Raw genomic sequence first — 21,613 nt, forward strand, 5'->3', positions numbered from 1 at the left:
GCTTACAAACTCCTTTCCCTTCCCCTCCCCACAACAGACACCCTGTGAGGTAGGTGGGGCTGAGAGAGCTCTTGACAGAAACTGCTCTTTTTCAAGAACAGCTCTTGTCAGAGCTACGGCTTGCCCAAGGCCATCCAGCCAGGTGCAAGTGGAGGAGTGGGGAATCAAACCCGGTTCTCCCAGATTAGAGTCCACGCACTTAACCACTACACAAAACTACACAAAACAGCAAAACATATTAAAAACCATACATAAAGTAATCATTATGACAATGAAATATAATTACTGTAAGGTAAGACTTTTTTTATTTTATCTTTGTTTTTTTGCTGAAAAAGTTATTAATGAACTCTTCAGTTTCTCAACAGTTTTCTGCACTGCATCCGCAAGCATTTTTTCTTGTACTCTTCTTCCTTGCTTTCAATTCAGCAGTCTCTCTTTCTAACCTCCCTTTGAAATTCCTTTCTAAGAGAACTGCTACTTTTAGGTCAGCAACTGAATGTTCTGAAAGGTTAAAAATACTGATTTTGCAGACCAAAATTTTAAAACTGACCAAATACTGACAAAAAAACTTACGAATTATTGAACAATTTAATGTCAGCCTATTGGTAAGTTAGGTGGCCACAGTGTCTCAGAGGTTAAGACGCTGAGCAGTTTGAGACCTTAGTGCCGCGTTACGGAGTGAACTCCTGTCTCTGGCTCCAGCTCCTGCCAACCTAGCAGTTCGAAAACAAGAAATTTCAAGTAGATAAATAGGTACCACTTTGGTGGGAAGGAAACAGTGTTCCATGTGCCTCAGCATTTAGACACGCCGGGCACATGACCACGGAAATGTCTTTGGATAGCACTGGCTCTTCGGGTTGGAAACGGAGATGAGCACTGCATCCCTAGAGTCGGGTTTGACTGGCTTTCGAGCAAGGGAAACCTTTACCTTTTATTGATAAATTAGCCTTTTAAAAGTAAAACCAGGACTTCATTAAAAATTATTATTATCTGGCCTCCGCCATCCCCATAGCCAGCCATTGCACACCTTTTTATTGATTTTTAAAAATGAAGATAGGACAATGTTTTCATTATTGTACAAAATTTAGGGCAAAAACAGATTCCCTTTTAAAAATAATCAGATACTGCAGATCAGAAGAAGAGGAGATTGGATTTATACCCCATGCCCTTCACTACCCAAAGGTGTCTCAGAGCGGCTTACAAACTCCTTTCCCTTCCCCTCCCCACAACAGACACCCTGTGAGGTAGGTGGGGCTGAGAGAGCTCTTGACAGAAACTGCTCTTTTTCAAGAACAGCTCTTGTCAGAGCTACGGCTTGCCCAAGGCCATCCAGCCAGGTGCAAGTGGAGGAGTGGGGAATCAAACCCGGTTCTCCCAGATTAGAGTCCGCGCACTTAACCACTACACAAAACTACACAAAACAGCAAAACATATTAAAAACCATACATAAAGTAATCATTATGACAATGAAATATAATTACTGTAAGGTAAGACTTTTTTTATTTTATCTTTGTTTTTTTGCTGAAAAAGTTATTAATGAACTCTTCAGTTTCTCAACAGTTTTCTGCACTGCATCCGCAAGCATTTTTTCTTGTACTCTTCTTCCTTGCTTTCTCCACTCCTCCTAGCATGAGCTGTGTCATGTTGAATCCCACAATATCCTTTTTCTCAGTAACCTCCTTTACACGTTTGGTTGCATCACTTGACAACATTTGAACAATTATCCTATTCTTGTTCTGTTCTTGTCCCAGCTTTTTCAGTTTTGCTTCCTTCTCTTGTATACTATCCTTTTCACTGTCTATCTTCTTGAACCGTTCTAACTCCTCTGCCTTTTCACTTTCTTTTTGCTCCTTCTCTTTAATGACACACTGTTCATCACAATATTGCTTATAATGAACATGGGCTGCTCTTGCCATCTGTAAAAGTTCCTGTGATATTAACATGATATAAAGTTTCTTTGACCATCAGGTGGGCATTCAAAGTTCACTCTGACATGCTAGCCCTTTCATTGGTTGAAATCAATGCTCCCTCTAAGCTGTGCAGTCTTGTGAGCAGAAATTCTACTTTGTGAGCTACCGGTATTAAAGTTGTGAGCGAACGATTTAGCTACTGCATAAATTAGTTTGCTCTGGAGCCATCCTTCCTGAGCTAAGACAAAAATGTGTGAGCCAGAGGCTAAAAGACTGAGCTAGCTCACACTAACTCAGCTTAGAAGGAACACTGGTTGAAATGTGTCCAGATATTGAAAACCCTCTTTCTATGTTCGCACTACCATGTGATAATGCTGTTTTCACCACCTTGGTAACCAGTGGGTATTTTGGATCTCCAGATGGTTTTGTCTTTTCAAAGAACTGATTCCAGTACGTATCAATGCGACAAGTCTCACTGGCAATTTCATCTTCACATCTAAGAAGTTTCCATTCATCCACAATCATGTCCAGTGGAATATCCATCGGGTATTCCAGATGGTTTTGTCTTTTCAAAGAACTGATTCCAGTACGTATCAATGCGACAAGTCTCACTGGCAATTTCATCTTCACGTCTAAGAAGTTTCCATTCATCCACAATCACGTCCAGTGGAATATCCATCGGGTATTCCAGATGGTTTTGTCTTTTCAAAGAACTGATTCCAGTACATATCAATGCGACAAGTTTCACTGGCAATTTCATCTTCACGTCTAAGAAGTTTCCATTCATCCACAATCATGTCCAGTGGAATATCCATCGGGTATTCCAGATGGTTTTGTCTTTTCAAAGAACTGATTCCAGTACATATCAATGCGACAAGTTTCACTGGCAATTTCATCTTCACGTCTAAGAAGTTTCCATTCATCCACAATCACGTCCAGTGGAATATCCATCGGGTATTCCAGATGGTTTTGTCTTTTCAAAGAACTGATTCCAGTACATATCAATGCGACAAGTTTCACTGGCAATTTCATCTTCACGTCTAAGAAGTTTCCATTCATCCACAATCACGTCCAGTGGAATATCCATCGGGTATTCCAGATGGTTTTGTCTTTTCAAAGAACTGATTCCAGTACATATCAATGCGACAAGTTTCACTGGCAATTTCATCTTCACGTCTAAGAAGTTTCCATTCATCCACAATCACGTCCAGTGGAATATCCATCGGGTATTCCAGATGGTTTTGTCTTTTCAAAGAACTGATTCCAGTACATATCAATGCGACAAGTTTCACTGGCAATTTCATCTTCACGTCTAAGAAGTTTCCATTCATCCACAATCACGTCCAGTGGAATATCCATCGGGTAAACTGACAAATTACTGACCAAGATAAAAAAAACCTGACTTTTACTGACCATTTTCCACCCCTGGATGACATCATCTTTGCAGTTGATTTTGTTTCCTTGCCCATAAGAAATGCACAGTCGAAAGTGCTATGCCCCCCTCTAGTGGGCATTTTGTAAAGTCACTTTTCAATAGGGCTAAATTACCAATTGCTGGACCCTGTTCATCATATCCCTCAATCCCCAGTACATGGACACTTGCCAACTGATAACTATAAAAAATTGATAATTATACATCTGCAAGGACTTGTGGGGGCATCTCATTTTCTCCTCCCTCACTATTTCCTCTTTCCGTTCCCTGAAAGCCCCCATAGAGTTTTTCTCCTTTCCGGCTTCCTTTTCTTCTTCCCACCCATCAGCCTACTTACCTTTATGTGCCCCCCCCCTCCATCCAGTTTTCCCTCCTTCCCTACCCCTAGCAGCCTCTCCCTGAGAAAAGTTTGGCTAAATTGCAGTGCTGGCCCTGGGCCATGCCTAGTTGTGTGTACTTTTTTTTTTTTAAGGTTTCAGATTTCCCCATAAATCTGAGGTTTTTCTCAGGTTCATAGAAAGATCTGTTTAGTCTGATCATGGGTCCATTCCCTGAATTTAAGTATCCATAGATTTGGCCATGCTGAGAAATAGACATATTGACAAGTGGGGACTCCCTCTAACCCTTACCTCCCCCATCACTGCCACCAAGACAGGCATGTTTCCCAGCCTCTGAGGCTTCTCCACACCACCACCATCGATGCTGGTGAGACCTGCACAACACCCAGGAACCACCATGGGGCCCACTTAGGCTTCCTCCTCCCCCACCAGCAGCAAAGGGCAGTAGCTGCACAAGGCGTAGTGGGGCTCCCCACCCCCCGGTCACTGATGGCAAGCCACTTGCAGCTCCCAACTTCCATCACTGGGCCTGCCAAGGCTTCTTGCTTTCACCCACTGTTGTTGCTGCCACTGGATAGAGGAGGAAGAGGTGGTAAGTACATTGTCTGTGCATGCGCAGAAAACAATTTTATTGGCAGAGGGATTTAAACCCCCAATGCATTTTTAAACCTTTTTGAGTTTTTTCTGCAAACCTGGGGAGTCCCCCAAGTTTGCCAAACTATCTGTTCTTAGTCAGTGTAGGCCCAGTCCATGGATTTAAGTATCTGCAGATCAGCCTACACCTGACTATTAGAATTTAAGATATGTATGGGATGTTAGCAACCTGACAAGGAAAAAATTCCACTCTGTCTTCAAGTGTTCTGAAGGGCGCGTTTGAAAGCTTCTGTTTCTTGATAAAACACAAAAGCCATATTGTAAAAATCAGACATTCCTGCAGTCTTTGACACATAAAACAATTATGCATGTGGTTAAGGGCACCCCGTCCATAAAGCATCTTGCAAATTGCCATCTACCACTGTGCAAGTACAGGAACTGAATGCATATTAGCCTCCTACGAATCAAAGCTTAGTTTTTTAAGGTCTCTAGCTTTTATGACACTAAGACAGACTTGAAAGTGTTTGGTGGGGTCCAATCATATCAGGGCATTAGGAAGAACTGCTAGGGCTTCAGCCCTCTGTATAGCTTTTCCTTCTTCCAAACATTAGCAGATGTGGAATCATACAACATGAATATTTGAGCATTTGCTTCATTTGCAAAATTCATACAGGTTGCCTAGCAGGCAAAGTAGGGTCTTCAGTGATAGGAGGGGAACTTTTAGAAATCACTACCCTGTCTTCTGAGACAGAAAGTACCTGTAGGTCTTTGGAACTGCAGGCTGGGATACACGCCAGATGAATTTCCAACAAGATTTTTAGAACTATGTGAAAATCAAAACTGCTTTTCTATTTTTGTCAAAATCTTAAACAAGGAATAGGTAAGTGGGGAGATACGAGTTTCTGATGCAGTGGCATCATAAATTGAGCCATTCACTGGAATGTGCTATGAGAACCTTTATTTTATTTATTTATTTAATTCCACTTATACCCCGCCCTCCCCTTAATTTTCATTCATTTCATGCAAAATCATTCTTCTACTGTCAGCAAGATCCCAGAATATCCCCAGGTTCTGCTGACAGATGGATTTTTAAAAGAAAAAAACAAAAGCATCTGAAAATTTCACTAGCCAACGTTCACTGGAAGAACAATTCCATTTTTCAGACATGAAACTGGACATATAACTGTGGCTTGACCCTGTTCCAAGATATCAGAGGTATCCATTTACTAACTACCATGTTTATGATTAAGAGTACAATTACAGAATAAATGGCACTTATTTTATAGGACTCATGTTGAACCAATAAAATAATCCCAAAATATAAACTCTGAACTCATGAGTGGAAAGACTATATGCCTGTATTTTTCCCACGTCGTTCAGTACTGAATTCTAACAATGCTTCCCACACTTAAGAAACACTTCCACCAGCAGAAAAGGGGGAAATATTTGCTGATTCCCCCTCCAGTTGCAGAACCCCACTTTCTTCTGCCACCATGGTGGTCCCAGGGGCCAACAAACCCAGGGAGCACAGCAGCAAGAAGGGGAGACAGGATGGCTACTTCTAGAAACCCTGCTCTATTTGCACTAGATAGAATCCACCCCTTACTATTTAGGGAACCATTTGCTCATCTCTGCCAATCAAGGAAGGGAGGGTGACACAGCATCCAGTTAAGAGCCCTTGCATTTTGCCTAAAGGCTTTAGGATTACACATATTAATTACAAGACAGAAAAACATCAATGTTTCAACTTGTAACGACAGTCCCAACAGATATTATACTTACCAGGTACCATCGCAAAAAAAAAAAAATTATTTGTGTTACCACTTTACCATGTATAAATCTTGCTCCCTTCCATGACATAAAAGCAATACACACACACCAGTTGAACACCAGATGGTGTGATGCCCCAGTGAACACAATCATTCCCTCAGTTTGAGAGAGAAGGACAATGAACTGGGCTATCTTATATAAGGCTTCTGCATAGTATATTGGATCAAGCTTAATGTCAAGGGTGTATACCTGCTTCAGCACCACCATCACCCAAATGGACTAAGCCTTAGTAGATGTATATGTAAATTAATATCTCCCTGAGGATTTACCAGAATCTCTGGATAACTGGAGGAAATCTCCTTTCCCATTTTGCAAACTGAAATGCTTATGGAAGATGAGGCACAGTTACCTTTTAAGAGCTGTGGGTATTTGGTGTGAACCAAGTTGGTGAGGTCGCCACCATCATCTAGAATCATATTCAAGGGCTGTCCATCCTTAAAATGGAGGGTCTGCTCAATGCACCATACATACTCCTCATCTGTTTCCCCTTTCCATGCATACACTAGAACCAAATCAAGCAGAGAAGTTCATTAAAGTCAAGCCTTAGAACAGTTTTAGAGCCAAACAAATGGAGAGGCTATCCTGGTAGTCTGCAGTAATCTTCCTTCAGGCAACAAGAAGAGACTAATCTCTGCCTAATAGCCAAAAATCAAAGTAGTTCAGTTATGTCTGAAGAGAAAAGGATATTTTGCCTCTGAATGTTAAGACCTTAATCAAAAACCATCAGCTTCTCTTGGATGCAAACACCAACATGCACGTATGAATTTAATTTTTTTTAAAAAAGCTCTTTGCCCCAAGGGACTTAGCATCTCAAATTTGACAAAGGGGAGACAAAGAAGGAAAGGAGGAGGATCTAAAGATAAATAAGAATGTTTATCTCCAGTTATACATTGTTTGTTTCAAAAGATGATTCAGGACTGAAGTGTTGGTGTCTGAGGTCTCACAGACAAGGTGGGCTGTGAGCAGAGATGAGAAGGAAGGGTGTGGTGGCATGGCTATGCTGCCTTGTTTTCTAACCAGAACAGCTTCAGGCCTCACCTTTTTCAAGCAAGTGATTTAAGGAGGTATGGAGAACTCCGGAAGTAACAATGTTGTCTCGTTCTTCACACTTCACAGGCACCTGAAGTAGCCATTCATCATACAACATGCCCAAACACGTAAGTCCACATTTTGAGAGGCACTACAAGCTAATGCTCTGTGTATCTTTCCTTTTGTACTTGAAGAGCTAACACAGAGGATAATTCTGCCTCCAATCTCCACAGTTGCTTCCCATATCATATCTAATATACATTTATACTCAGATCGACCTTCAATCATTTCAAGAAACTCAGAAACATATTTAAGTTCTTTCGGAAGAATACACCACTACTTCAGGTTTGGTTGGTATTATATTGACCCTTAGTTTATTCCAAGACTTGCAAGACAAAATCCCTAATACTTATTCTACACTACAGGCTTCGATCTACCAGTACTTTCCATTGTGTGGAAGGGATTTCAATTTGCAGAACACAACTTCCTTGCATTCCCCTTCTACTGCAGTCCCAAATGATCCTCACAATACTGTTTTCAGGCGACAGGAAGTACCCAGGAACAGCCCGGGGGGGGGGGTGCCATTGCTGTGCTGTGGGATGGGGGAAAGCAGTAAAAAATGCCTACTTCCATCAGCAGAAATTCTCCATGAATGCAACACAGACCTTAGTAGTTTAGAATTCAAAAGAACACAACTATTAATCTGATTGTAAGTTAGGTGCTGGTCTTGACACACCAGTCTTCCTGTGGGTATACAGTCTATTTATATTCTTATGTTCCCATGTAGCTATGAAAAAAAATTAATACTTTGTCAAAGAAAAATTCCCTTTTGTAAAGTAATCATAGGTAATTGTTTTGCTTAGTTCAGAATTACAATCCTTTAACTAGTAATATACAGTTTGCCTTTTCTATCTGAAAAATTCAAATATTTGTGTGTACTCAACTTCTTTGCCCTGTAGTTGCAAATTGTTTTGTGATGTGGGGACTTCTGATTCAACACATGGGTGATCAAGTAATTTTTTTTAATGAAGGCTGAACTAAGCCTATCAACCATTATTTTAATGTTATTGGACATTACTGATCAGACAAACAAATACGATCTTTCTCTTCTGATGAAGTCAGTACCTGTGAACTTTGATCCTTTTCTTTGGTTACACATGTCCCTGCCTCAGTTGCAAATACTTTAGAGTTCACAAAAAGAAAAGGCAACATTGCTGTAACCAAAAGAGCCAGAGAAGAACTTGAGAGGTCAACTGACACTGTGTTTTGAGCAATATTTCATGACATCGTGCTGATGTCAGCTTCCCACCAGTATTTCATAGGTGTGTTATAGAAGAAGCTTCACACACACACATTACCTTGTTTCAACTTTCTCTAACTTCCACGCATTCAACATGGGATGTTTAAATGCAGCCCACGGGCATTTGTTTTATAGAGGGCAGTCAACAAGCAATGGTTAATACTGGTGGTATATGCAAATAATTCCATCAGATGGGCCACCTGACAGAATAACCAGTCAGCAAGTGAAGTGTTTGATGTTACTGATTTTACATTGCTGCTTTTTAGAAAAGTTACTTTGGGGCTGAAAGCACATGGAACATAGGGTCTGAGGACCCACCTTGCCCCTGCCATTGTAGGTGAACAGTGGCTTCTGTGGAGCAGCAATGCACCCTACCCAAGGAACAACTCTGCTAGCACTTTCCAAATCCACAACACTTATCAATGTCAGAATGAGCATGCATCATCCTGCACTACACAAGGTTATTCATAAGTATTTTCATTCTGTAGCTTACTCTTAAGATCTATGTTTTCACTCTAAACTAACCTGAAAGCAGCATTGGCCTGTTTAGCCTGTTTAGCCTGGTAACTCCAGCACTTCTCGCTAGGGAGACTGATCTGTAGAATTCTGTCTTGTCAGCCCCACATTCAGGCTGAAAACTCTTTCCACATAGGGAAGCAAAACAACAACATTTCTTCTGCTCTGATGCAAGCAGGACAGCCTGCTCCTTCATGTCATTTGACAGTCAGTGGACCAAGCAAAACAAGTTACCAGGAAATTCGATTATTAATGCAAAATGAATTTTTTTTTTTACCAGGAACTCCAGTTTTGGCAATAGCTGCAGCAGCATGATCTTGAGTGGAGAAAATGTTGCAGCTTGACCACTGCACCTGGAACAAACAAGCCCAAGCACATCCATAAACACTAAGCTTTAATTCCGCCCCCCCACCCCCCTGGAACTAAAAAAAACCCCAACAGCTTAGGACAAAAAAATCAGGAAGACACTCATTATCAATTATCAGATCAGGAAGCTAATGTGCTTTGTAGGAAACTTCATGGACAGAAATGCAACCCAACAAAGCAAGCAACTGTTAAGAAGCCTGCCTCTACAAGACTTCTAGAATGCTTTCTGCACAACCTGGTTTTATTTTGCCTGCTTTTCTACTGAAGTAGCACTCAAAGGGAGCTTCCAGATAAGAATAAAAATTAACAGAATTAAAAGCTGCAGTCTTAAAAATGGCAACTTGCAGCAGCACAACCCTCACCATAAAATCTGTACTACAGTAAGCAAATGATCCTAAAATAAAGCAAGCAATAAAAATAGTATTAAAATGACAGTAAAAATAAACAGCAGAACTTCAGAGAATCGGTTCACCAAATACCCTCCAGAATAAGACAGTTTGTACAGATCATCAGAAAGCCAAGAGCAAGGCAGCAAATTCCAAATCTAGGGGCCACTATGGAAAAAAACCTGTTCTGTGTCCCACCAACTTCAGCTCTGATTACATGAGCACACAGAGCACAGCACCAAAGCGCAGCCCCTGACCACAAAGCGTTGTATACGGGCTGAGTGCTCTCAATCCACTAAGCAGCAACTGCAAAACAATTTGGGGTCGGGAGAAAAGAATTAGCATTGTGCCAAATCTTTATTTCTCTCACCTGCATAATCCCACCATTCCTCCACAGAGCTCAGTGCAGCTTATGTGACTCTCCCTTCGCCATTTTACCCCCCAAACCATCCTGAGAGGAAATCAAGGCTGACTGGCCACCCAGCAAACTTTACACTACAGTGGGGATTTGAACTTGCATCTCACAGACCCTAGATCACATTCTGACCACTATACCAGGCTGGCTCACAAAACAGCATCTTGATGTGTCTTCCACCTTTGGATCTCAAGCACACTTAAGAGACTAGCTGTATGTATAAAAGGCTTCCACACACTTGTCCTAAAAGGATATCTCTTCAGGGGAGGGGCCATGGCTCAGTGGTAGAACATCTACTTGGCATGCAGAAGGTCCCAGGTTCAGTCTCTAGCATCTGCAGCTGAAAGGACCATGCACTGGGTGATGTGAAAGACCTCTACCTGAGGCCCTTGCAGCTGAAAGGACCAGGCACTAGATGATGTGAAAGACCTCTACCTGAGGCCCTGGAGAACCACTGCCAGTCTGAGTAGACAATAATGATCTTGATGAACCAATGGTCTGATCCAGTGTATTTTTATTTTATAAGAGGACTCTTTCCTTGGCAGTACTGAGTATGCAGTGTCTGACTCCACCTTGAACCACAATATTCAAGGGCTTATTACTCGCAAATGTTATCAAGGGAACCTGTAACTTTACCTCAGCACCCAGGGCTATCAGAGTTTCAATCAGAACTGCAGTCTGCACAGTCATGTGTAGGCAACCAGCAATTCGTGCTCCTTTCAGCGGCTTTGATGCAGAATACATCTCCCGCATTTTCATCAGCCCTGGCATCTCATTCTCAGCAATCTCAAGGGCCTTGCGACCCCAGTCTGCGAGGCTGATGTCAGCTGTAAGTAGAGAGAGAGAAACAGGTGGTTGGAACACACACACACACAAAGCTATGGTTCATTCAGGCATCCTTATTAACATTGACAGCACAACTGCTACAAAGCTATAAAGAAACATACCGTACAGCAGCTGGAAGAAAGAGAAGGCCTTCTTGATTCCCTCTCAAAGATGACTACTCAACGGATTATGCTTCTGTGGTCCTAGATGATGAAGCATTTCTATATTCTGAATACATTTTCACAGCCATACCTTTGATGTATAGGTGGACCAACACCACAAAGCATCCTTATTGACATTGACAGCACAACTGCTACAAAGCTATAAAGAAACATACCGCACAGCAGCTGGAAGAAAGAGGAGAAGGCCTTCTTGATTCCCTCTTAAAGATGACTACTCAACGGATTATGCGCCTATGGTCCTAGATGATGAAGCATTTCTATATTCTGAATACATTTTCACAGCCATACCTTTGATGTATAGGTGGACCAACACCACAAACCTCAACAGTTGCACCCTTCCAAATTCACTGACTTCAAAAGATTTCAAAGGGCGTAACTCTGCTTAGGATAGCATCACACATTAAGCGTAGAAGTCCCTAAGCTGTATAAAATGACAGCTTGCACGAAAGAATATTTGTTTTGCTGAGTGTCTACAGAGGTTTAGCTCATGCATATTATATAGAATTGTCACACTCCAAAATAAAGAGGTATTTCTAAAGATACAGAACACCTGTCAGCTCTGCAACATCCAATGGCCGAAATCTTTTTTTTACAATGAATATTCTTAATAAATACAGCTTGTGTTTTTCAGTCCTGTATATTTAAAATCCCCCCCCTTCCAACAATCCTATGAAGTCTGGAGAAGTATTTGAAGGATAAGCACCATGCACAAGAGCCAGTGTGGCACAGCAGTTAGTGTCTCAGACTAGGACCTGGGAAACCCAGGTTCAAACCCCCAGACTGCCATGGAAGCTCACTGGGTAACCCTGGTCCAGTCACTCTCTCAGTCTAATTTACCTCACAGGGTTATTGTTGTGAGGATAAAATGGAGGAGATGAGAACGATACCAATGTAAGCTACTTTGGGTCCCCACTGGGGAGAAAGTCAGGGCAGTAATGAAATAGAAACAATTCATGTCCTACTACAAGCTTTTGTCTCTTAAATGAGGTCTCAGGTTTGTTCTTCGCCCCAATTCCTTCCCCTTTCAAAAAAGCTGTTGAAGATATGATTGCACCATTGTTGCTTAAGGCATACATGCAATTTCCCGTCTCTTTCTGAAGTGCTACAAAAACTTTACCGCTACAAAGATCTTATCTTTATAATTCTTCTGCTGAGAACCTTTGTTCAAGGATCCATTTGGACCTGAGATAATAGAACAGAGTGGGGGATATACCTGATTCTCACACAACTATCTCAGGGAGCTCCTGTTCTAAGATCCCGCATTTATCTTCCTTCATTGTGGCTCTTCCTGGAATCCGGGTTCTAGATTAAAGGTGTCTTCCTTGTGAAATTCCCAGATGCATCTGGCTGGTCACTGCTGGAAACAGAATGGTGAACTAAACAGCCTTTCACCTCATCCAGCAAGACTGTTCTTATAGCGCTTTTACAGAATATGCATTTATTTAGTGTTAGACTAGATGGGCCATTGGCCTGATCCAACATTGGCTTCTCTTATGTTCTTATTAATGGCATCTCCTTCCTTCAGCTGCTCAAAGAATCCAGCACCTGTCTTATCCAGGCATCTGAATCTCAAGCAGTTGCAAGAGCCAACCAAAAGTGAAAACCATAATGGGAATGGGGGAAGAGAAGGAATAGTATAAATTCATTTTACCTTCCCCCTTTCCTTTGCTCTTCCATCCCTTAGTAAATGGGATTTCAAATGAATTTTAGAAATACAGAAAGGCACCACACTGCAGGTTACCGATGAAACCCACAAGAAGCTATTTCCTTCAGTGGTTTTCAGTAACTGGAACAGAAGATTTGGCTGCAAAAAAGTCAGGTCTTATGCAGATCCTGATGGCTTTTTTTAACAAAAGAAAAAGAACATTTTAAGTACTCAAATGTGGATGACACAGGAGTTTTAGGTACATGCCCGGGGGGGGGGGGGGGGGAGAATCAACCAGAGAGCCAGCATGGTGCAGTGGTTAAGAGCAGCTGACTCTAATTTGGACACCGGGTTTGATTCCCTACTCCTTCACATAAAGCCTGAGTGACCTTCAGCCAGTCACAGTTCTCTCAGAACTCTCTCAGCCCCACCTCTCTCACAAGGTGTCTGTTGTGGGGAGGGAAAGGCAATTGTAAGCTGCTTTGAGACTCCTTAGGGTAGAGAAAAGTGGGCTATAGAACCTACTCTAACCACCCCTTCAGGCCATTCTAACCAACATCCTTCATCACAGCATCTCCTTATGCCAATAGACCTTGATCAGAATTTAATGGTTAATTCCCTTTTGGTTCCCTTACAGCTTACACTGGTATTTCATTAACCCAAGTAATTTGTTTCATCAGCAACTTCTGCTGCCCTTTGTGGTTCAGACAGCTCCCTCGGTTGCCATTTCTGCTAGACAGACTCAAAAGCAAAGAAATACCCAAGGATCTAGGACTAAAGTCCTTCCAAAGTCTTATTTCCCAGATTCATGGGAGTTTCCTAGGAACCAACCTAAGAGAGCGCCATCTCTGGTTAATTTTACAGGGTTTTTGAAAAGGCACAGAAGTGCTGATGCAAGCTACTTCATAGATAAAGATGAGCCTCAACTAACTCTACAGTAGTTTCCCCCCCCCTTTTTTTTAAAAAGCAAAACACCAAACCATCAGAGCCTTTTCAAGATATCAATGAAAAACAGTGTGAAATTTGAACAAACAAAACCTCACTCATTTGTGGCTTCCACACATTGGCATATTTTTTGCTCGCAAGACTCCACAGCTTAGAGGGAACATTGCACCAAACCATCAGAGCCTTTTCAAGATATCAATGAAAAACAGTGTGAAATTTGCAACAAACAAAACCTCACTCATTTGTGGCTTCCACACATTGGCATATTTTGACCAGATAGCTATACAGCTTGAGACTCTTGAGACACACAAGTGATTTTTTAGCAATTCTATACTATAGTGACTAATATACTGGAAAGCATTTAGGCCTGGAAGCTTCTCCAGTTTTGCAGCACGACTGTACTTTCACTATCCAGTTCTACTGCCCTTTCAGATACATGACAAGACTCCATGTGCTTAATAGGTCTCCTAGCCAGTGTAAGTGTCAGACTAGATTCCAAGAGAAACCAGTTCAAACCCCCATTGTCAGTGAGTAACTTCAAGCCAGTCATTCCCTGTCAGCATACCACTACACAAGGATGCTGGCGAATACAGCAGAACAGGACCAACACACGTACTCCTTTGATAAAATGAACATAAGAACATAAGAGACGCCAATGTTGGATCAGGCCAAAGGCCCATCCAGTCCAACACTCTGTATCACACAGTGGCCAGAAATACCAGTGCCATCAGGAGGTCCACCAGTGGGGCCAGGACATTAGAAGCCATCCCACTGTTACTTCCTTTTATCCGTTCTAACCCGACCGCTCAGCAATTTCATGGAGTGCCCACGGGTTCTTGTATTGTGAGAAAGGGAGAAAAGTACCTCTTTCTCTACCTGCTCTTTCCCATGCATAATCTTATAAACCTCAATCATGTCACCCCTCAGTCGTCGTTTCTCCAAGCTAAAGAGCCCTAAGCGCCTTAACCTTTCCTCATAGGGAAAGTGTTCCAACCCTTTTATCATTCGAGTTGCCCTTTTCTGCACTTTTTCCAAAGCTATAATATCTTTTTTAAGGTGTGGTGCCCAGAACTGCACACAGTATTCCAAATGAGGTCTCACCATTGATTTATATAGGGGCATTATTATATTGGCTGATCTGTTTTCAATACCCTTCCTAATAATCCCCAGCATAGCATTGGCCTTCTTTATTGCAGTCACACACTGTCTCGACATTTTCAGTGAGTTATCTACTACAACTCCAAGATCTCTCTCTTGATCAGTCTCTGCCAGTTCAGACCCCATCAATGTGTATTTATATTTAGGATTTTTGGCTCCAATGTGCATCACCTTGCACTTGGCCACATTGAACCCCATTTGCCATGTTGACGCCCACTTGCCCATCTTTGACAGATCCCTTTGGAGTGCCTCACAATCCTCACTGGTTTTCACCACCCTGAACAACTTCGTATCATCCGCAAATTTAGCCACTTCACTGCTTACTCCCAACTCCAAATCATTAATGAACAAGTTAAAAAGCAGTGGACCAAGTACTGATCCCTGCGGTACCCCACTGCTTACCCCCCTCCACTGAGAGAACTGCCCATTTATACTCACTCTCTGTTTTCTATTAATTAGCCAGTTTTTGATCCATAAAAGGACTTGTCCTTTTGTCCTTTTATGTGAGGACTTGTCCTTTTGTGTGAGGACTTGTCCTTTTATCCCATGATTTTTTAGCTTACTTAGGAACCTTTGATGAAGAACTTTATCAAAAGCTTTCTGGAAGTCAAGGTAAACAATATCTATTGGATCCCCCTTGTCCACATGTTTGGCAATGGATCAGTACAATAGCCTTCTTCACAAGTTAAAAGTGAATGCACATACAGTCTGTGTACAGTGGACACTTGATTTTTTCCTTTATATGTGAGGTAGAACTTGGAAGCTAAGTAGGGTCAGTCATGGTTAGTACTTCAGTGGAAGACCACCAAGAAAGACTGGGGTTGCTAATGGATGAAGACAATGACAAATCACCTCTGCTCATTTCTTGCCCCACGGATAGGGTTGCCACAAGTCAGTTGTGACCTGAAGAGGCACCACTTTCTCCTAAATAATTCTCAAGTTATATTCAACATATGTAGAACAGAATGTGCAATTGAACACCTATGTTTTTTCAGCTTCTGGTTCCTGGTTTAATTTGAAAAGTCAAAATGCCTTGGTTATCTTGAACAGATGTGCACACATATATGCGATCCCTGAAACATGCAAACAGGGGCAAACGTAGCTCTCTTTATTAATGGTGGAGGCACTCAGAAGAAAGTCTAAACCAAACACACTATTTAGGAAGAGGAATGAATTGGAAAAATAACTCTAGTTGAAACAGAATAAGGTTTTTTCCAACTGAGGAACAGTCCACCGATAAAGAGAAGTTTTCCTTATAGTCACTGCTCTTCGTTTGAGTGCAAAGGCCAATGCGGTCGTGACTTTGCAAAATACCTGCTTTTACGCAACTGGACAAACTGTGTGTCTTTTTATTTATTTTTGAAAGGGACAACTCTCAACTCTGACGCACCTCTTGAAGCTCATTTCAAAATAGCCTAGCTCCTCTGTAACGCGGACTATTGGCAGACATCTCCAGTGTGCTGAGTATAGTAAGAGGCCAGCGGCAGCTTGACAGCATGGTCCCTGAAAAAATTATAGGAAATGTAGTCTCCGCGTACACTAGACTACATCACACTCCGTCTATCTGTGAATCCAAGGTACTACAACTCCCAGAAGCGACTGCTCCCGCCAGAGGCCACATGGAGTTTGCTCAGAGGCTTAAACGCCAGCTACTCACGCTGAAGTCCGTTTGTAAAAAAGCAAAAATAACAAACACATACACACGGACCAAAACAGAGCTAGCATGAATAGCTACTTTTAATGGCCAAAACCACTGTATAAGGAAGGCAGTTCTGCGCGTGCACGTGGCTTCTAAGTGGAAAGAATCAACGTAACACCCCTGGGGCATAAAGATGCACGCCGCTTATAGACGTCCGGTTAAACGAAACAATCTGTGGTGGAAGCGAACCATCCACGCCGCCCAAGCCAACCCCACGGGAAACTGAACTTGGAAGTACCACCACCTGGACGTTTGTGATTATCCAGGCTACCTTCACAGGCCTTGCACGGTGGCAGCTCCCCAGCCCCCAGGAGGACAGGAAGAAAACCACTTACCAACTTTGTAGGGCAGCTTGTCCGACATCCTGGAGCTTTTGCAACCCGAGCACGATAGCGCTTGAGCAAGAGGAGGGGCGAAAGGTGGCGGGAGCCGGCTGGCGGCAAAAGGCTGGCTTTAAATAGACTCGCCTCCTTTCACAATTGTGTGAAGCCGTTTCCACCAATCCCCATGCAGGCCATGAGGTGGGCGTGGCCCTGGAATGCGCAGAAGGCTCGCCGGTGCTCACGTTAAGCACAGCGCTTCGGTAGGGGTGTGTGCTACTAGTACTGACGTCGGGGGCGGTGCCTCGGAAGGTGTCACGCGTCTTTGCTGGTGCCCTTTGGTTCAGAGCGGTGCTTGTTGTACCCCTCTCTCCCTCCCTCAGCCTTTTGTGGCGGCATGTGCGCCTCCTGAAGGAACGAGGCTTAGCCCTGTAGAAGGAGAGAAAGTCACAGATGGCTTTAAAAGAAAACTAATGGTCCCTGAATGATCAAGGATCTCCAGCTTTTAAAAAAGCTGTTTCCAATAAAAGGCAACTGTGATTTTTTAAAACATTGTCTATCAAGCCAACACTGTCCTTAAATCAAGACCACTGTGCCATAGCGATGTAAGAAGAGCCCTGCTGGATCAGACTAGTGAATTCCACAATTTAATTGCTTCTTGAGTAAATAAGTATTCCCTTTTGAAAGCTTTTGACAGGGTTTCCCATGATGTTCTGATGGATAAACTAGAGAACTATGGACTGGACCCTAGGATAGTTAGGTGGATAGGGAACTGGTTGGAGAGCAGTGCCCAAAGAGTACTTGTCAATGGCATTTCATCATTGGAAGGAGGTATCCAGTGGTGCCAGTGGGCATGGTTCTGGGCCTAGTACTTTTCAATATTTTTATAAATAATGAGATCTAAACACACTGGAAAAGTGGGCTGATGTGAACAAGATGCAGTTCAATAAGGATAAGTGCAGAGTTTTGCATTTGGGTAACAAAAACGAGAAGCACGCATACTGGATGATGGACACACTTCTGGATAGCAGTCAGTGAGATACAGTGGCAAAAAAAGGCTAACGTGGTGTTGGGGTGTATCAACAGAGGCATAATATCCAAGTTACAAGATGTCACTTGGATGTCCCACTGTATACTGCATTGATCAGGCTGCACCCTGGAGTACTGTGTGAACACAAGAACATAAGAGAAGCCAATGTGGGATCAGGCCAATGGCCCATCTAGTCCAACACTCCATCGCACAGTGGCCAGCAGTGGGGCCAGGACACTAGAAGCCCTCCCACTGTTGCCCCCCCCCAGCCTGAGAGTCCCTATCTATACCTTGTGGCTAATAGCCACTGATGGACCTCTGCTCCATATGTTTATCTAATTCCCTCTTGAAGCTGTCCATGCTTGTAGCCACAGCCACCTCCTGTGGCAGTGAATTCCAAGTGTTAATCACTCTTTGGGTGAAGAAGTACTTCATTTTATCTGTTCTAACCTGATTGCTCAGCAATTTCATTGAGTGCCCACCGAGTTCTTGTATTGTGAGAGAGGGAGAAAAGTACTTCTTTCTCAACCTGTTCTATCCCATGCATTATCTTATATGCCGTCTTTTCTCCAAGCTAAAGCGCTGTCGTTTCTCCAAGTTAAAGAGCTCCAAGTATTTTAACCTTACTTCATAGGGAAAGTGTTCCAACCCTTTTATTATTCTAGTTGCCCTCTTCTGCACTTTTTCCAATGCTATAATATCCTTTTTGAGGTGTGGTGACCAGAACTTTACACACTACTCCAAATGAGGCCGCACCATCGATTTATAGAGGGGCATTATGATACTGGCTGATTTGTTTTCAATTCCCTTACTAATAATCCCCATCATAGTGTTGGCCTTTTTTATTGCAGTCGCACACTGTCTAGACATTTTCATTGAGTTATCTACTACGGCTCCAAGATCTCTCTCTTGGTCAGTCTCTGCCAGTTCGGACCCCATCAACGTGTATTTATAGTTAGGATTTTTGGCTCCAATGTGCATCACCTTGCACTTGGCCACATTGAATCCCATTTGCCATGTTGACGCCCACTGACGCCATATTGACGTGTGCAGTTTTGGATGCCTCATGTCAAAAAGGATATGGTCAGACTGGAGCAGATGCAAAAGTGACAAGAGTGACAAGGATGATCAGGGCCTGGAGCCCAAGCCCTACAAGCAAAGGCTAAGACACTTGGGAATATTTAGTCTGGAAAAGAGGCAGTTTAGGGGGGATGCAATTGCTCTCTTTAAGTATTTGAAAGGCTGTCATTTATAGGAGGGTAGGGAGCTGTTCCTGCTGGCAGCTGAGAATAGGACTCGCAATAATGGTTTCAGATTACAGAAAGAGAGGTACCAGTTGGATATTCAAATTACAGAAAGAGAGGTACCAGTTGGATATTATGTTGTTGTTTTACAGTAAGAGTTGTGCAACAGTGGAATCAGCTGCCTAAGGAGGTGGTGAGCTCCCCCTCACTGGCAGTCATTAAGCATCGGCTGGATGAACACTTGTCAGGGATACACTAAGCTGGTCCTGCATTGAGCAGGGGTTGGACTCGATGGCCGGTATGGCCCTTTCCAACTCTATGATTTGATTATTCTTTTTCTTTTTTCTAAACCAAGAAATTCCAGGCTCTCCAGCCTTTCCTCATAGGAAAAATACTCCAATCCCTTATTCATCTGGGTTCTGTACTTTTTCCAGCTCCAGTCTAACCAGCTCTGCAATGCCCTTTTAGAGATATAGAGACCAGAACTGCACACAGTACCCATTTTCAAGGGCACTATAATATTTGGCTGTTTTTAGATTCTTTTTCTAATAATCCCCAGCACAGAGTTTGCCTTTTTCACTGTGGCCACACAGTAAGTCAGCATTTTCATGGCACTATCAACCCAATATTTCTTTCCCTCTCAGCCAGTTCAGATCCCATTAGCATATATCTAGAGTTGGGATTTTTTAAAAATTCCAGTGTGCATCACTTTACACTTACCTACAATGAACTTCACTTGCCATATTTTTGCCTATGCTTCTCTCCAGCATGCGGGCTAGCAAAGTGGGGCTAGCAGGGTGAACAGCCATGACTGTGCTTCTCCTTATGGGCTAAGCAGGACAAAGCTGGGCACTGCTGGGCATGTGCTTCTTTTTGCCAGCCTGGGCTGAATGGAACTGGGGGAGAGGGGGGAGCCACTTCCATGTTCCTCCTTGCTAACAGTACTGAACCTGTGCCTAGGGTTGCTAGCCTGCAGGTGGGGCCTACAGAGCTCTTGGAATTACAGCTGGTCTCTATCCAGAGATCAGTTTCAATGGAGAAAATGGCTGCTTTGGAGAGTTGACTCTATGGCATTACACCTCTGCAGTCATTCCCCTCCATAAACACTGACCTCCCCAGCCTCCACCTGCAAATCTCCAGGAATTTCCCAATCCAGAGTTGGAAACTCCTGTTTCTGGCTGCACTGCAGCGGTGGAGGTGGGGCTCAGAGCAGCAGCACATGGGGCCCATCTGTCCCGGGTTCTGTTAATAGTAAAATACACACACACACCCTTTTGAACCTTTCGTCTATCTTACTCACATTTCCCTTGAATTATCCAGATATAAAGAACCCAGGCATAGATCCAAAACATGCCTTTTTATATTTGAGAATTTTACTATGATTGGAAGAAGCTGCATTTGGTGAACTGTGCACTTATGCAGCTCATTGCTATACATGTTTACCTGGAAGTAAATCCCAGAGATTTTACAAGTAAATGGGCAGAGAGTTGCAGCCTTAAAGGAGCAGGCTCTCTCTCAGATCTGGCAACAGCATCAAGTTTGCCAGCTATAAAGTTATGGTTCCTGGGTACAACAGAAAAAATATATGGGCACTAATAAAGAATCATACAGTTTAAGCAACCATTCTGGCCCAAGAGCTGAAAAAAATGAAACGTATACCTGTGCTGACCTGGATGGCCCAAGCTAGCCTAGTCTTGCCAAATCTCGGGAGCTAAGCAGGATCAGCTATGGTTAGTGTTTGGATGGGAGACCACCAAGGAAGTCCAGGGTCGCTACACAGAAGCAGGCAACGGCAAACCCCTCTGTTCATCTCTCTCCTTGAAAACCGTATGGGGTTGGGTATGACCTGACAGCACTTTCCACCATCACCTGTGAAGATGCTGGTGTGCTAGCAAACAAAGGGGTGGGGGAAATGAGGAGTGTATTTGCCCAGACACACTTGGAGCAAGCCAAACTCCAGCACTGCAAGCACTCACCATAGACTCAACTGGGAGTTTTGCAGGTCTGGGAGGCGGTGATCAAACTAAGCCAAGCCTGTTGCCTTCCTCTGGCCCCAGAGGTGCTTCCACTCCCTCAGCTGCTTGAGTGCCAAACAAAATGGTTTGGTGTGCCACTACTGGCACATGTGCCAGGGTTGCCTAACTGAATCTAATGTGTAAGCATATCACATACTGTGCAATATCCAAGAGTTGTATCCTGTGCAATACTGCATAAGATTCTGGGAGGTCTCTCAGATAATACATTATAGCCAGTTGGAGAAGCATAATAGCTTGGATTGCTTTATTCATACAGTAGTTGAATCAAGACCACTAGATGGCTTGAGGAAAGAGCATGCAAAGTTCTAGAACATGAAACATCTCCTTTCTAATCCTCTTTGCTCCTTCTGTCAGCCAGGCTGACACTAACATAAGCTGCTGCTGCTTTCAGCTTATGCTGCCAGCATGAATCC

The 21,613-nt window shown here is 43.0% G+C and overlaps 1 protein-coding gene across 1 annotated transcript in view; it reads right to left on the bottom strand.

Annotated features, from left to right (window-relative positions):
- AHCY (adenosylhomocysteinase) overlaps positions 1–17,024 on the bottom strand; it is a 38,223-nt gene extending 21,199 nt beyond the window's left edge. The window contains exons 1-4 of the mRNA XM_015413387.1: positions 16,906–17,024; positions 10,753–10,943; positions 9,227–9,302; positions 6,454–6,606 (exon numbers count right to left, since the gene is read on the bottom strand). Coding sequence (XP_015268873.1) covers positions 6,454–6,606; positions 9,227–9,302; positions 10,753–10,943; positions 16,906–16,933 — 448 coding nt within the window. The 5' untranslated portion in view covers positions 16,934–17,024. The remainder of the gene's footprint in view (positions 1–6,453; positions 6,607–9,226; positions 9,303–10,752; positions 10,944–16,905) is intronic.
- Positions 17,025–21,613: the final 4,589 nt, after the last annotated feature.

This window comes from Gekko japonicus, unplaced genomic scaffold (genome assembly GCF_001447785.1).
Source record: "Gekko japonicus isolate JY-2015 unplaced genomic scaffold, Gekko_japonicus_V1.1 scaffold79, whole genome shotgun sequence".
Lineage (NCBI taxonomy): Eukaryota > Metazoa > Chordata > Lepidosauria > Squamata > Gekkonidae > Gekko > Gekko japonicus.